This window comes from Paramisgurnus dabryanus, chromosome 23 (assembly GCF_030506205.2).
Source record: "Paramisgurnus dabryanus chromosome 23, PD_genome_1.1, whole genome shotgun sequence".
NCBI classification, from domain to species: Eukaryota; Metazoa; Chordata; class Actinopteri; order Cypriniformes; family Cobitidae; genus Paramisgurnus; species Paramisgurnus dabryanus.
In genome coordinates, this window is record NC_133359.1 from 19159839 (window position 1) to 19177134 (window position 17296).

Below are 17296 nucleotides of genomic sequence, written 5' to 3' on the forward strand. Positions count from 1 at the left end.
AAAAAAAGAGCATCACTGAGAGCAAAAGCCAAACGCACTGATCGATAATGCATTTAACCAAACACACACCTGCTGGCTTTGATCCTGCTCTTGTTCCTGCAGTGCAGCTTCCAGGGTGGCGGTATTAATTCTGAAATCTCTGGAGGTGCTGAGCTTCATGTACTGCATCAGATTGACCTGTAGAGGGCGACATAGGCATTGATATTCACAGAAGTGCCTTTATCTTACAAATATGTATATGCTGTGCATATAGCCTAGGATTAATAATAATTTAAAAAGCAATTACCTTTGACTTCTTGGAGAGAAGGATGAGAAATTTCTCATACTGTTCAATGTTGAAAATGAGGTTTGGTATGGCTTTAGTTTCACGAAGAACTTTAGCCTTGAGAATAAAAAAAATTATGTTTTGTTATTCAACTTGATGGTTTTACATTATCAACACACAGAGTACAGTACACTAGTTCTTACTGAAGCAGCCGCTACTGCCTCGTCTTCTTTTTTCTTCTTCTTGGTCTTCTCGGATCCTCCTGCTGTCAGCTCTCCGCTCTATACACGAGGAACGTTAAATAATGCGCTTGACACAGAGGTAAAGGTTTAAATAAGCAGATCATACGCACCTGTACATATGTGATAAAGCAGTAACACTGAGGAGTGAGATGAGATCCTGACAGCTTCACCTGAACATACGAGATGTTTAAAAGATGAATTAGGAATGAAAAGAAATGTGCATAATGCAGTTAGTATTATGAGGTTTAATATGGATGAAGACCTATAGATGTGCACATAACATATTTATGCCTTTTGACTTGACTATTACTTTTAAATTTAAAGGGCATCTATTAATGTCCATTTTTACAATATGTAATAGAAGTCTCACATTTCAGCTCAAAATACCCCACATGTCCCCCCCAAAAAAAAGTTTTCATGTGTACCTTTAAATGCAAATAAGCTACTGCTTTCGGTTAAAAATAAATGTGATTTCTGTAAATACAGTCTGAGGCAATAGTCTCTTTAGCTGCATTAGCTCTACAATGTGTAAACAAACACATTTAGAAAAGCTTGTGTTTGTTAACCAATCAGTCAGGCTGTGGGAGAGTCTTTATTAGTGTGACATCACATTAACATGAGAATCACAACAGCATGTCCTATAAAGGCTGATTTGGTTTAATGGGGATTAAAAAAGGAGGAGCTGTTAGATTTTTTTCATCGTGTTTTATCATTTATGTCCAAACACCTTGTAAAACTGAATTTTGCATAATATGTGCCCTTTAAAAGTGTGAAATCCACTCTGGCTGATACCAAACATAAAACATAAGCTTTCCTTTAGACATCTGTAAAAATACTTACCAATTTCTCCAGGCGTGCAGGGAGCTGGCCAGGCTGGGTTGCACATAGCTGAATATACTGCAAAAGTGAAGATAAAGGTTTTAGAGGAAACCTGTTCAAGCAGTATGTTGTTTGAAGAACCCTAAACAGGGTTCACACGGGTCATGGAATTTCTGGAATATCATGGAAGTCTTTTACAGACATTTAAAGTCAGGGAATTTTAGATTTTTTTTGTCAAAATCGTGGAATATGAGGGATTTTGTTTGTTGCTTTTATTTTGGTTTCCATTTATCAAAATGTAATCCACTTATGACGTAAAAAAAAAATTCCATGTCCAAGCCTCCGCTGACTACAATTTTTCAGGGACATTCCACCTTTTTTTAAATATGAACATTTTGATTCTTACCGTTTTGGAATCCATTCAGCTGATCTCCGGGTTTGACGCTAGCACTTTTAGCATAGCTTAGCACAATCCATTGAATCTGATTAGACCATTAGCATCGTTTCGATATTTTTCCTATTAAAATCTTGACTCTTCTGTAGTTACATTGTGTACTAAGACGGACGGAAAATGTAAAGTTTTTAATTTCTTTAGGGAGATTTGTCTAGGAGCTATACTCTCAAACTGGCATAATAATCAAGGACTTTGCTGCTGTAACATGGCCGCAGCAGGCGTAGTGATATTATGCACTGCCGAAAATAGTCGCCTTGGTTACTTTCAATTAGCCTGGTCCAACCAGACTCGTAAATTCATTTCATTTGTACAGAGAGTCTGGCAACGCTCCATTGCAAAGCGTTACTTCCGTTAAGGAGGGTCCTCTGTTGAAGTTTAAAACTATTGGATCTGCCCATAGTCACTCAGGATCTGCCATAGGCGATCGCTAACGTGTGGTTGTGACGTATATCATGCGCCGACACCGGCCAGAAACAACAAGTACGAATGATCAGACCAACAAAACTTAGCAAACATTGTTCTTGCTCCGGCTTTAACTTCTGTATATTCGGCAGCTTTGCAACAACGGACCGAATAGCTTTTCTCACGTCTTTCTCCGCTGCCATTACTGAACTACAACTCAAACTGACGCACGACCTCAACGTCATCGTTCTTAGCCACAGCCCTCCGTTCGCTGATTGGACCTGCAGATTTTTGCAGGAGAAAACGAAACTACACAGCAGTCCCAGACGTAAGCGAAATTAAAATTAAGCGGAAGCACATAGGAGGGCGGAGCAGGGGATCAATAGCAGGGGACTATTTTCAGGCAGTGCGTAATATCACTACGCCTGCATCGGCCATGTTACATCAGCAAAGTCCTTCATTATTACTCCAGTTTAAGAGTATAGTTCCTAGACATATCTGCCTAGAAAACCGCAACTTTTAATTTTCCGTCGGTCTTAGTACATAACTACAGAAGAGTAAAAGTTTTAAATAGGAATAATATCAAAACTCTTTGGTTATTTTTAGCCAATGCTAGTGGTCTAATATGTTTCAATGGATTATGCTAAGCTATGCTAAAATTGGTACTGTCAGACCCTGAGATCAACTGAATGGATTCCAAAACCGTAAGAATCAAATGTTTAAAGGAGAATTTCACCCGTAGAAACATTAATCTTTATTGAAAGTGTGTCATATTTGTAGTCGAAATGTAACATACATTTAGAATTTGGTGCCTATTTGACCGAGAAAAGGGGTGTTTGCAGTCTCACTCCCTCAACAACGATATTGGACTTCCTTCTTTCAATGATGCAAAATGATGATTTTTACATCATTGAAAGAAGGAAGTGCAACACTGAAATCTGTATTTCTCCTGTCTCAGCAGCAACTGAGAAAATTATGCATGACCATTCAAACACATGACTGGGGTTCTAACTATACAAAGCTTAATGCAAATGGGTGAAGTGTCCCTTTAACTCTAGGGGAGCTGGATAATGAGCATATTTTCAAAAAAAGTGGAACGTCCCTTTAACAGCTGTATATTGGCACTGTCTATTCTTTTCATGCATTTAAGCTACATTTTATAAACTCACAGTGTACACTAGTTATGGGAGAAATGAAGCTTTTCGAAGCTTCGAATCAATTGAACCAAATGCTTTGAAAATTGATTCAGTTTTTCAAAGCAGTTCGAAACACCACAAACGCTGGCGACCCCTGCTGGTCAAAATAGTGTAAAAGCAGATATGTCCAAACATTTTACACCTTTTTTTTTTTTACAAAATAATAGCAAGACTTTTATTAAAATATGTTAAAAAATTATTTAACTTAATTAACACATAGTTAAAAGTTTATTATGTGTTTTTAGTTGTATTTAGGGCAAACAAATCATTAAAACGAACTACCCTTTTAATTATGTAAATTTTTGTCATTAAATCTGTCTATAAACAAAAAGTAGAGAAAATGGCAGTGTTAATAGTCAGAAGGATAAATGTTTTATGAACTTGCATTATAAAACTGACCCGAGTTCACCTAAACATAATAGACAATGGTCATTTGTAAACAACTCCCCCAGTGGTGAACCATCGGATTTTCAAAAAGTTTTGACGTAATGAAGCCTCGTTTGCTAAAATAACATGACTTGGGCCAGTTTGATACATGCTCCGAACCACTGATTCGAAACAAAAGATTCGTAAATGTTTCAAAGCCTCATGAAGCAGTGCTTCGAAAACGACCATCACTAGTGTACACTACATTATCCAGACTCATGGCATCCCAGAAATGGGTCATTGAGTAGATTTATTTTAGTCAGTGAAAGTCTGGAAATTTTACACTCAACTTAGAGTGGGAACCCTGCCATCTTTAATAATTTCGTATTGTATTAAATCCGGAGAGGACTTGCATATTTGGTAAGGGTAGTCAGGATACAATATGTCCGGCTGAGTTCTCGCATCAGTGTGTCTGTGCATGGTCCTGGAAGCAGGGCGGTTTGAACCAACTCGTGCAGAGCCGTCAACAGCGTCCCCAACTGAATGGTTACTGCTTTCTCTATTGAGTCCTGCTGGCCCGGTGGCTGCTGGGTATTTCCTAATACATGCCACATGCAGGAAGTTCTCAGATGTGTTATTTATCTTATACCTTAATATGGCAGGTTTCAAAACCAATGAATGTGCACAATACCTGAAATGGTTTTGTCTGAACTTATCTGAGCTTTCTTCTTGGCAATCAACCAGTCGACTTCATCCAATACCTTTCCAACCTGAGTCAAGACTAAAAGCTGGAGAGAAGAGAGAGAGCTTGTCATAAGCTGCAACTGAAGTCTGAGGGTTCAAATCTAACAGACTTGTGTTCTCTTACTGTAGTGGATGATGCCGTCTTCATGCTGACAATGGCGAAGTGAGACTGTTTCTCAACTTCTACATCCTAGACAGACACAGCGAGTGAGAGAGAGTCACGGCACAGATACACACATTTGTGACCCTGGACCACAAAATCAGTCATAAGGGTTCATTTTTTGAAACTGAGATTCCACCAAAAACTAAATAAATACGCTTTATATTGATTAATAGTATACCAGTTTGTTGGTAATATTGGGATTAAACCAGTAACCTTCTGGGATAATGTCCCTTAGCTTGAACCGCTATACTCACCTTAAAAAAAAAAAAAAAACTATTACCTGGTCGATATCTCCTAGTTGGCTGTGTATATCCTGGCACATCTCCCAGAGCAGCGACACGGGGCTTTTATAGAGAACATGCAGGCTGAATAGCAGCGACAGCAAACCCTTACTAAAGGATATGTCCTCTAAAACATAAACAAAGAATAACTTATCCACAACCAAAATTAAACTGTGAAAAAAGCTGAATATGAAGTGTATTTAAAAAGCTTTTGTATCTATTTAGCAACATTCTCCTCTTATCTGTGGGTCACTTACCAAAATTGGTTTCTTTGCAGAGTTTCACCGTCCAGGTGATCATTTGGAGAAACTGTTCAAAAACAAAAAGTACATTAGGATTGACAGCAGCCACAAATAGTGCTACAAGCCGTTTAGTGTAAATACCTGTTGAGAGGTGGGGTTGAGTTGCCGTGACAACACGCTGAGGATGTTGACCAATAACTGAGCTTCTTTAGTGTTAAACTCCTCCTCTCCGCTGCTGAGCTGAGTCATGAGAGCCCGCTGTACAAAAAGACGTATAGCTTTATCTTATAGATAAAAGCTCAGGACAGTAAAACCAACAGAGGAATTACCATTATTTTTAACTTAACTCTTTCCCTGCAAAAAGTTTAATGCCTTACAGAATTTTTTCCTCTTTAAATATATAAACATACAATATATCAAATGAAAAACAGACCCTTTACATAAAAAAAAAATGTTTTATGCTATCTTCATTTGGTCTCTTTTATTACCTCTCATTTATGGGTACGTTTAAAAAAAAAAAGAAAACATACATTTGAGCAAAAAGCTAAAATAATTGCATTTTTCTAAAGGACTTTTGTTAGAGATTACATTTAGAAAGATGATCAAAACATACACATAGTTTTAACTGTTTTTAATTCCATGGATGTTACAGTGTTTTATAAGTTGGGTAAGTGAGCCACCTAATGGATAATAGTGGAAATATGGCTTGCCGTAAAAACTCGTCATTGGCAGAAAGCGTTTCTCTTAATTGACGTAGTGTTAATTTTGTCACCTTTTTTAATTAAGTCTTAGTCTTGTGCCAAATGTCCTTGTTAGTCTCATCATTTTAGTCTAGTTTTAGTCAAAAGACAACTCAAGGTATCTTAGTCAAGTTTTAGTCAACTAAAAGTCTTGTCATTTTAGTCTAGTTTTAGTAAAAAAAAAAAAAAACTCAATATGCCTTAGTTAAGTTTTAGTTAAAACATTTTTGTCTTTTTTTTAAATAAATTATTTCTAGAGCTGGGCATAGATTAATCTAGATTAATCTCATACAAAATAAAAGTTATTTTTTGCATAACATATGAGTTTGTGCTGTGTGTAATTTTTATGTATATATAAATACACACACATTCATGTAAGTATTAAAGAAACATTTACATGTGTATATATATTTATTTATATTTTTATATATTCTAAATTATATATAAATAAAAAACGATATTTAAATAAAACATTTCTTAAAAGTATATATATGTATGTGTGTGTGTTTAAATATACATAATATTTACACACATCACAAACTCATATATTATGCAAAAAATTACTTTTATTTTGTATGAGATTAATCTAGATTAATCTATGCCCGTCCCTAATTATTTCTGATAACCATTTCTGTCAAATAGTGTTTCACACATCTCAAATATTGGTTAAACGTCATAATCACCTGACAAAATACACTTGAATTTTTGTTGAATGCAACTTTGTTAAACGTGTCTGGTTTTCTGATTTAAGAGACACGTTATGGAGAAAAATCCTCGAATGTTTTCCTCAAAAAACAATTTATTTTCGACTGAACAAAGAAAGACATAAACATCTTGGATGACATGGGGGTGAGTAAATTATCAGGATTTTCTTTATAGCAATACTTTAAAAGTGGTACCTGAAACTGCCGGATGTAGAAAGCAGTCTGCTCTGTCAAATCAGTCCCCTCGCCCTCTCCATCCCCTGAAATGTCTTTAGGATAAACAAATTTTTCACTAATACTCATATAAAATTATATATTTCAAAGCTAGAAATATTATGGTGTCAAACCCTCACCAAGAGATGACAAAAAAATGCCCATCTGTATTGGGTATCGCTGTACAACGGTAGTGAAGACTCGAAGAAGACCCTCCAGACACAGCAGAGACACACTGTGGCCTTTTTCCTTTTTTCCAGCATCCTCCACGGTCGATGGCACGTTGGTGTAGCGCCACAACAGCACGCTTTGAGAAGTGAACGCATTTCAGTCTTATTCACACACCAAGGTCTTATATGAACTATTTTGCAGAGAAAAATGCGTTTTTGGGCTTTGATGATATTCTGCATATCACCAATCTAAAAATCTTTTTTTAATGTATTTATTGTAAAAACATACAGTAAAGGTCAGACCTGGTGATGTCACAAAGGTGGCGGAAAGTCTTGTCGGAGCTCTGACCCTCGGGCCCGTCCGTGTGTCCCGTCTCCTCCAGCTGTTGGATCTTCTGAAGGGCTACGCTCACACAGTACCGCATGAACTCTCCACTGGAGCGCAACACCGACAGACTCTCCTCACGACTCTGAGTACTGTCTCTAAAAAAAAAATCAAGCATTCAGATATCCAATAATCCAATGATTATATATTTGTGTTACTCTATACTTGAACTGTACCTGAACAGAGCAGTGAGCAGTGTTGAGACAAAGCTCAGAGACAGCAGGCTACGAGGAGTCTTGCTGGATTGCGTGCGGCCCTTTCCCGCTTTCTCCCGCAGGATCTCAGACACCTTATGATAGCGCTTGAAAAGCTCCAGGACTTCTTCAATACGGTTTTTACTGCATGACACAGAGTAGCGTGTTAAACACAAATCGGCACAGGTTTCAGAGGACTTTCACAGACGCAATTGCACAGACCTGTAATTGGCAGTGATGAAGTTGTACTCCATGAGGACCTCGTTCACTCCCATAACCAGCACAGCATAGATGCTGTTCTTCACCCCAACGCTGGAACTTGTTGAAAATTCGGCACACTTATCCTGAAACGCACACGGATAGGATGAATCTCCATTTAATCCTGTGATCAGTATAGCAGCTTTCAGATCCTCATAGCAATACTGTAGCTATGGTACTTCATCTAGTTTGGTTACTTATAGCTCCTCTTCACGTGTTAAATGTTTCTCTGATCTTACCAAATAAAAAGAGTTTGGACCATCTACATACCAACTCGAAATCTTCCAGTTCACTTTTAATCATTCGTTTCGTTATGCTTTCCAGAATGCCATGCAGTTCATTCTGGACTCCACCCTCATCGTCTTCATCGTCTTCCTCATCGCCATCGTTCAAGCCGCCACCGGTCCGTACGTTCTGGTACCACAGCAGGCAGTGAACAGTGCAGCACAGCAGGTGAGCCTGAACGACACCATCCAACATTCATCATCTGGAGTTCACACACACACATGTTGGGATTCAAGGTTAGCAAATCAAACACTGCAACAGTACCAGAGGCTCCTGGAGGAAGACCTGATCTCCATGTGCACTGATACAAGACTCCAGCTTCAGGGGAGGAAGAAGATCCTGCTCGGGTTCGAAGTAGCGTTTTAGCTGGCAAACACAAACACAGTACGTATCAAAAACAGGATTCAAATATATGATTATCATAATGCATTCAGAGTTGCAATGCACACCTGTGATAGGAGCGTCTGCATTATGGAGCTCGCCAGCTGAGAGTTTCGACGGAGGACTTCATGGAAACCCTTCAGAATAAAATCACATCACATTCTCAGCACAACAGAGGACAAAAATAAGAAGAGGACCAGTGAAATAAAGCTGTATTCTTCCACTTGAAATGCCCAGACCTCATATAGCATGAGCCGCACATCGGCCTGCTGGTTGAGACATCGACGCAGGCTGCTCAGGATCTCCAGACAGAAGGCTTCGTTTGCTGCGGCGTTGTAACGCGAGTGGACGTCTGCCTGGACCTGAAAACAAGAATCGGCCACATTGACTTTGCACAAATAGAGGATTCCTGAAGGATAGTTAAAGTAATAATGAAAGTGGCGGGTAGGATTTAACTAAAATCGTTTAAAGGTGCTGTATGTAGCATTGACCTCTAGAGGCTGAACGTGGTATTGCAGTCTACATTCAAAATATGGAGAAAGTTTATTCTCCGCCCCTGCTCGGGTTGCCAGACACATGTAGGAGGCGCAACTGAGGATGAAAGGAATACGTTTATCTGCTAATTTTTTTGTTGATTGCAAACCTGCTCATATGGATATTTATACCTCAATCTGGCACTTATTTCAGGGGTTGCGTCCACCGGAGGTCACATTTATGGTCTCATTTAAGCAACCATGATAACTGGCAACCGAGCTGTCGAAATACACTATTGGCTAAATTGGCAGCTGCAGGGTCACGCAGACCAAAACAAAAACAGACATTCTGACCAGTAAGTACCATTTCAAAAAGAGAATAGGTGTGTTTGAGTTCATGTGGCGCTTTGCAGAGGTTTGCAGAGACAAGGGAGGAGTTAAAGACAGAGCCGAAGTCTGACACCTACTGCTTGCCGTAGTCACGTGTGCGCCGTGTTTCCTTATTTTAATTGTAAATTAGATGGTGAATTTTCAAAAAACAAATATATTTATAAAGTTGCAACCAGAAACCCTTTATATTGAATATCTCAGTTGGTGTTTATACTGTATGCCTGAAAATAACAGGAAATACAAGCTTAGATTATTAAAATACCAATAGAGTTTCGTCGTTTGCTTCTTTTCATTTTTATTTTACGACATAATGGGTTTAACCTGTTATAAAAACATGAATTAATGTGTAATAGTGGAACTTAAGGTTGGATTAAATATAAAATGCACGTGTTCGTTGTTATCAGTGAGGCGACCAATCACGAAAAGCTGTGTTGTTATCAGAACTCCATGCAGCCGTGCACTGCTTCAAGCCAGCTGCCACATGAAGTTGAACACATACAGTGGCGGCTCGTGACTCCTCATCCGAGGGGCGCGAATTCAAAATAAGTGTTCGGAGTATCATGTGTGTGATTCCCTTTTCCAAAATATGTGTCCTGCGTGTTGAGAGATCATGTGTGCATCACGTGTTTTGTCAAAATAAGTGCCTGCTGCACACGCATCAAAACCGTTTATGATAAAAGAGACGCTCATGTTCCAAAAGACACTCCCTTAACATTAAACTCTGATTACGCATGAGATTATGCGAGTATCTGGCAAACGCGAGCGTCTCTTTTATCATAAACCCATTGACACGTCTGCAGCAGACACTTATTTTGGCAGGACACGTGATGCACATACGATCTCTCAAAGTGCAGAACACATATTTTGAAATTACGTACCACACACATGACGGGCTACATACATGTTGTGACGAACTTCGCATCGTGCACCCTCAGAAAAAGAAGTCACCAGCCGCCACTGAACACATAGTACATGGCTAAAGCATTGATTTTTAGAGAAACCGATACGGGAACTTAGCATTTTTTGTTTAAATAGCTACACATTATAGTATTTTTCTTAATTTAGTACAAACAAAAACTTACATACAGCTCCTTTAAAAAATGGGCTGTTTGCAGTAAATGTCCATCTGCAGATTTTACCTGGCTGGATGTAATGGCTTGACTAGCCTGGCTAGAAGCTAAACTCCCCAAAACCCGGAAGTTCTTCAGTAGCAACAGGAACCCGGCCACAGCTGCCTTGCGTCCATCTAAATGACTGCAAAGAAGGATCATTAGGAATAAGTTATCGCTATACACATAAATCACCAAAATGTTTTCAGCCCAACCTAGAAAACATGGCCTTCCGGAGGACCAGGATGAGGGCATCTTTAATGGACATGCTTACTTTGAGCAGCGGCTGAAAAGATAGATAATATCAAATACATCACATATTTGGTGTGCATTTAAAGAGATGTCAACATTCAGGTGCAACTTTACCTGCACAGCCTTGAGAAGACCCTGTACTGTGCTGAGGGGCAAGTATGAAAGCTGGTCAAATGTTTCTGTGACCTTGGAGGACGACTCCAAGAGGATCATGGGAGCAGACATCACAATGCTGGAAAGAAGTTCTGCGGGAGCAGCAAGGAAAAAAATTAATGCAAAGCTACAAACAAATGGAAATAAACAAGCAGACTACTAAACTTCTAACCGATAAAATGAGTGACAGGGGAGGCTGTTTTGGTCACCAGTCGGTTTAAGACCTGTTCAAGGATTTCCCCTCTGATTGGCTCATGCATCTGTATAAACAAACAAACGGTTTATACAAACTGCACGCAAACATTTGCCACATTAAAAAGATAAATACATCGACACAATGTAATACCTTGAAACTCTCCAAGAGAACTTCTCCACCAAGTCGACATGCCAGCTGGTTTGGCGTTTTAGCCACAGCGGACACCACATCCGTGACCTTCCCAAACACTCCGGCTTTAGGCCCAAAGGAATCCATAAGCATAAATCCCAGTTGCACCAGACCCTGAGTGACATGGTCCCAGCCAAACACACTACAGACAAAATGTGTTAAACAAATGACTACACAACAAGCAAGTGTAAATGCTTTTTTACCTGTTTTTCACAGTGTCTAAAATCATGTCTGAGACACTGTTACATTGAGGCAGCAGATCCTGCAGAAACTTGGAGCTCTGTTGAATCTGATCGTCCTTGAAGTTCTTGGTGATGGCGACCTTCAGGAACTCAAATACCTGATAATTGTAAATAATTTTAAGGTGAGAGCAGCTTCATCTCAAAACCAATTCAGATGTCTATGTGGACAACATTTTGGTTATTTTGAGCTTGTGTAGTGTGTGTATATGTGAGAGACAAACGCACCTGCTCCTCATACCGTTGGATTCGAGCCACTGAGAGCAGTAGTGCGATACTGAAAGGACACAATGGGTCGCTCTGGGAAGCCTACAGACAATCAAAACATTTAGCTGGCTCAGTGTTACTTTTAAGAAAAGGTTTACGCGAGACTGATAGACGTACCTTGAGGCTTTTAAAAAACTCCCTGCCGAGCTCATGGTCGAGACGAACTGCAAAGACGATGTGAAGGATGACGGTTCCCTCCACGTGGCGCAGCTGATCCTGCGGGATGGTCTGTACCTCCACATCTTCACTCCTAAAAACACAGACCACATCATCTATTTAGTCTATATAGTCATAACACACATGCCATGCTCATTAAAGCCAGCTATATGACATATCTGACAGATTTGTGTGTAATTTGATGTAATAAAACTATATGCAAGTAAGAAACTCACTCTCCATTTTTCTGCTCCTCTTTTTGTAGCTGGTCTTGTTTTTTGAAGTAATTGATGACTCCATCTAAAACCAGTTTCTTACAACCCTATTTAAAAATTGTAAAGAAATATATTAGAACACAAATAAAATGTTTAAAAAAACGTAGTAGCCTTAATTATTAACTCTTTCCCAACCAGTGACAGGTGAACTCGTCAAATAAGAGATTTCTGCTATTATCCACCAGGTGGCGTTCTTACACAACTTATAAAACCCAGAAAGCAACCCCTTGCCGTGGGTTCACACCAGCAGCGTTTGAGGCGTCAAAATCACGTCTACCGCGCCTAGTTTGCCGCTTGAACAGTTGGAGTTTCTCGCTTCATACGCACGTGAAATTCTAGTCATCGATACATTCACACGGAAATTCACGTCATGGGAGGGGCTTCTGAGACTCCGCTCGCTTCCTGTAATCACATCACTACTAGAACAAGCTCCAGATTGGTTAACGCGCGCGTTTTTCCACCAAAGTTTAAATCTTTGAACTCGCACGTTTGCAGCAGCAATTTGCGCCATTCGCGTTAACTAGACACGCAAATGGGGCGGAATCGCATCTACCACGCCGCGCTAAACGCCTCATTCACGTCTTCACATTGACTTAACATTTAAATCACTCGCGCTTGACACCTCTACCGCGGCTGGTCTGAACGCAGCATTAGGATAAACAGTAAGGACTCTGTGTTTGTTTTGATAATCACTCTTAATCTGATCTCTATAAAAATTCCTTCACAAAAATGCAATTATCTTTTAGCTTTTTGCTCAAAATCTACCCATATTTGAGGAAAAAAAATCCTGGTGCTGGTTGGCAACTTAAAAAACAAACAAAAAAAAAAACATTTAAGTGCACCTGCTATGCAAAATCTACTTTTACAAGATGTTTGGACATAAATGTGTGTTGGCAGTGTGTGAGCACAACCACCCTACAATTAAAAAATCCACCCACTCCTCCTATTTTAATCCCTATTAAACCAAATCAGTCTCATTAGACATGCCGTTTTGATTATCTTATCAATGTGATGTCACACTGATAAAGCCCCACCCATGGCCATTTACTGACAGTCCTACACATTCTGGGCAAACCTGAAAATTATATAACATTTTGTAAAAATGGGCATAATATATACATTTTCTACTTTAAGAAAATTACTTTATCATCAGAATTCAATATCAGACCTTTGAGGACAACAGTAGTAGCTGATAGACCAGAGGTGGGATCTCCTGTAGATCCAACTTTAGGAACATGCGCAGAATCTTCTCAATTAAAAACTGAAGTTCTTCAGCAGACAATGGAACATCCCTGACACAACAAAACATTGAGTTTTTCTTCTGGTTTCATACATTTGACCAGTACAATAGATTTGAACATACCTGAACATGGTGGTAAGGTGGATTACACACTGTGGATCCCATCTGTACACATTAGACGAGTCTGTTACTAAAACCACAATCTTCTTAAATAAGCCAGTGTAAAATGATGTGTTTTAGGCTGTTTTAAACTCAAAGCAATTTTATTTCATTGCCATCAACCCATATATTCAATGATCAAACTGAGACCAATTATAAATGCTATCTGAAAGCCTTTATTTAATCAGTTAAATAGGATATCTCACCTGCTCGAACAAAGACTGTTGATCAGCTGTTTTTTATACTCATCTCCACTCAGCTCACCTTTAACATAAACGTAAAAAAACATTTTCACACACTACATGATCATCATTTTACACACTTTATAGATACAAGATACTTTATAGGCACAATAATTGTTCTCCCCATTTTGTGATCCTTGTATATTATTGTGCATGAAATGTTTGCTTGTATCCTCTATCCTCTTACTACTTACATTTCATTTGATCTCTTCACATACAAATGTTTATAATCAATTTAAACTTGGTCTATTAGATTGAAGTTGTGGCTTTTTATGCAATACCTATTACCTTTGCCATAAGCCAATGCTTCAGTAGCAGCAAGAGCAGTCAAGACGGTAGGGAAGAGTTCCAGCGATCTCCCATTGTTCATCTCACCCACCTTAATGGCCTCCACATATAGAGACCCTATAGCTGCCAACGCATCACCAGGCAGACTGTGTGTCTGAGAAGATATGAATGTTGTACATGAATTGTTAAAGGGGTGAGTTTTTTTTTTAAATATGTCAAATTAGTCTTTGTTGTCCCCAAACTGCATATGTGACGCTTTAACTCAAAATACCCCACAGATAACTTATAAAAAAACATGTTAAAATTGGCACTTCGTAGGTGCGAGCAAAAATGTGCCATTTTTGGATGCGTCCTTTAAAATGCCAATGAGCTGATGAAATGCAGTCACTGATCGCCATGATGGTTGCTTGTTGAAATTGAAACTTAATGAATGTGTCAGTGGCGTGGTTGGATAGTGCAGATTGACAGGCGGTATTATTGTAATAAGACTTGCTACCTACATCACAAAACAAAAAATACACTTGTTGTTCTTTTTATGTTTTCTTTGTGGATAGAAGCACTGGGGAGCACTTAAACATGGAAAATTTTAATTTAATGAATTTAATCCAAATTATTATTTCCTCCAAATCAAGCTGATGATGTTTAATACACATGATTATTGTCTCTAAACTAAACAATAAAGTATGACATGGTTTCAAGTAAACTTTGCACACTGTAGTCTGTCATTTTCATATGCGCTTTTTCGTATGTGTTATCCTACAAATTCATCACGCATACAAACCTTTCAAACATATACAATGCGTATTAATTCATCTGCTGGGAAAAATTCGAGCTAACTTGAGCAAGACAGCTTATTTCCTCCCTGCTGGCTGGCTACCATACATGGCAATCATGGCACTTTTTATCTGTCTATATATTCTGTCTCTTTGTTTGTTATACTTTGTGCTGCGAGACGATGGATTAACTTTTCAGATGCTATTCTTGATTTTGGTAAGGTGGATCTGATGTCAAAACACCCTTTAAAATGCGATGTGATCTACGGATGTGAAAAACGCAGAAATATCCAAATATTTTTTGACTGACGAAGGTTTCTGAGGCAGTGTGTAAATGTGATTGACATAACATGAGGTCATATTTATTTCAGGGTCAATGTGCAAAGAACAGTCTTCTGGAGTCATGTGAGGTTCGAACCTTCAGTCTTTCACTTACCACCAAAGATTGTATACTACTCTTATTGCTTCGTGTAGATAAAAGTGAGCATCTCACCTCCAACATCAGAAGACCGATGATATCCGAGGCAACTTCTGGCTGCAGGTCCCCAGACTCACAGAGAGGAATACAATGCTTGTACACAAGCAGCCTGCGGTTTGCACCATGTGAAACACTCACCGGTGACCCTAATGTGCCAAACAGATGCACAGTTTCATATTCTGCTGTAAGTTACTTGCTTAAGTTATATTCAGTAAAGGTGCTCTTTCATTGCCAAGTACAGTGGTCTAGGTCGGACTATACACTATAACTAGAGGTCTTAACAAATAAAATACTTAGTGCAGCTGAAGCTGGACTTTATGTATTGTACATTTCAAACACGGTTTACCTTTAAAAATAGCTTTAATCAGGACACCTGTGTCCTTTCCCTTTAAAGCGCTATTAGTAACCATGGATGTGAGCTGACAAGCAGGACAAGAAGAGCAAAAGTCATTAAGCACATTTAAATAGTCTACACATCATTTAGTGCTGCTACTTCAAACATTAAATAATATGAGACTATTTGTATCGACACGTTATACGTACATATTTATATACGTTATATGTAAGTTATCAATATTACACAAAATACAAACCTGATCGTCAGACAGCAAGGCGAGATGCTTCTGAAGCTCATCTACACCATCTTCCTCTGACAGCGAAATTATCTTATCCACCGTAACCTTCATCTTTGACATGTATACGCACAAACAAACCTGTGGATAACTTTAAATCCTTGACCTGAAAAAAAAAAAACGTTATCAAAGCAAATAAAGCTTAAAAACAGCTGTCGGATGTTAACTTACATTCGCATTTAAAACGAGATATACTGACAACTAAAACTGTGTAATTTGTGAGTGTTCAACGCTTCCTCTTTTATAAACGGACTTGAGATATCAATAAAATAACTGTTGTCTGATAGGTATTTAGCCCTATGCTGTCTTCTTCCCTAGAATAAGCCGTCACCATGTTTCTGTTTCATAACAAATAAAATTCTCCCGCCAGTGGATAAACGAAACTCTTCCTGTTACGTCATCTCACTTCTGCACATTTGATTGGCTGTTACTGTAGCGTAGAAGTATAATGTGCGTGGATTGGAAGTTTCACGTAACGTGTGTATAAGTGGGCGGAACGTTGTGGCCCAGTCCCGTCGTCTCTCTGGGGGTAGTTTGTAAAATTGAATAAAAACTTGGGCTGGGCATAGCTTTATCTACATTAATCTCATACAAAATAAAAGTTATTTTTTGCATAATATATGAGTTTGTGCTGTGTATAAATATTATATATATTTAACCACACACACATACATATATATACATTTAAGAAATGTTTTATTTATATATCATTTTTTATTATTATATATAATATATAAAAATATAAATAAATATATATACACATCTAAATGTTTCTTAAATACGTACTGTACATTAATGTGTTTGTATTTATATATAAATAATAATTACACACAGCACAAACTCATATATTATGCAAACATTTACTTTTATTTTGTATGAGATTATTCTAGATTAATCTATGCTCATCAGCACTAATAAAAACGTTAACATTAGAAATGGTTCAAAGTTGTGTTTACTCTCGATGCTACTGAGCTATGCTGAGGAAAGTCACTAAATCTGCTTCTCCTTTGTTTCTCCTGATAATTCAGGTATGTAATGTGAGGTTATTGTAAAAAATGAACACTGGTAAACAGACATGTTTAACAACAACATACAAGTACATATCTTTAACGTGTAAATGTGAGTAATTTGTTTCTTAGAATTAGTGTGTCTGTGTTTTAGGTTTGTAAATAAATAAAGGGTTTTAGAATATGAAAAACAAATACAGAAATTGTGGGTTTATGTATATGTATATATTTAAGAGACTTGCTGTTTAAAGCATACAATGATAATTTATGGGAT

The 17296-nt window shown here is 38.2% G+C and overlaps 1 protein-coding gene across 2 annotated transcripts in view; it reads right to left on the reverse strand.

Moving 5' to 3' along the window:
* Window positions 1-16366, reverse strand: part of fanci (FA complementation group I) — a 16753-nt gene extending 387 nt beyond the window's left edge. Inside the window, exons 1-37 of one of the 2 annotated variants that reach the window (XM_073813266.1) lie at window positions 16187-16366; window positions 15977-16069; window positions 15730-15802; window positions 15399-15529; window positions 14133-14286; window positions 13809-13866; window positions 13567-13608; window positions 13372-13495; window positions 12165-12250; window positions 11890-12022; window positions 11734-11814; window positions 11470-11606; window positions 11228-11408; window positions 11054-11141; window positions 10843-10973; window positions 10692-10762; window positions 10507-10621; window positions 8744-8866; window positions 8573-8641; window positions 8388-8489; window positions 8109-8297; window positions 7803-7924; window positions 7563-7724; window positions 7305-7484; window positions 6972-7138; window positions 6814-6887; window positions 5316-5432; window positions 5190-5241; window positions 4932-5059; window positions 4613-4678; window positions 4436-4532; window positions 4158-4342; window positions 1348-1404; window positions 618-677; window positions 469-546; window positions 287-382; window positions 70-177 (exon numbers count right to left, since the gene is read on the reverse strand). In XM_073813266.1, coding sequence (XP_073669367.1) covers window positions 70-177; window positions 287-382; window positions 469-546; window positions 618-677; window positions 1348-1404; window positions 4158-4342; window positions 4436-4532; window positions 4613-4678; window positions 4932-5059; window positions 5190-5241; window positions 5316-5432; window positions 6814-6887; window positions 6972-7138; window positions 7305-7484; window positions 7563-7724; window positions 7803-7924; window positions 8109-8297; window positions 8388-8489; window positions 8573-8641; window positions 8744-8866; window positions 10507-10621; window positions 10692-10762; window positions 10843-10973; window positions 11054-11141; window positions 11228-11408; window positions 11470-11606; window positions 11734-11814; window positions 11890-12022; window positions 12165-12250; window positions 13372-13495; window positions 13567-13608; window positions 13809-13866; window positions 14133-14286; window positions 15399-15529; window positions 15730-15802; window positions 15977-16069 — 3930 coding nt within the window. In that variant the 5' untranslated portion in view covers window positions 16187-16366. Of the gene's footprint in view, window positions 1-69; window positions 178-286; window positions 383-468; window positions 547-617; window positions 678-1347; window positions 1405-4157; window positions 4343-4435; window positions 4533-4612; window positions 4679-4931; window positions 5060-5189; window positions 5242-5315; window positions 5433-6813; window positions 6888-6971; window positions 7139-7304; window positions 7485-7562; window positions 7725-7802; window positions 7925-8108; window positions 8298-8387; window positions 8490-8572; window positions 8642-8743; window positions 8867-10506; window positions 10622-10691; window positions 10763-10842; window positions 10974-11053; window positions 11142-11227; window positions 11409-11469; window positions 11607-11733; window positions 11815-11889; window positions 12023-12164; window positions 12251-13371; window positions 13496-13566; window positions 13609-13808; window positions 13867-14132; window positions 14287-15398; window positions 15530-15729; window positions 15803-15976 lie in introns of both variants that reach the window. The other variant, XM_073813265.1, reaches the window with a different exon arrangement.
* Between the last annotated feature and the right edge of the window lie 930 nt (window positions 16367-17296).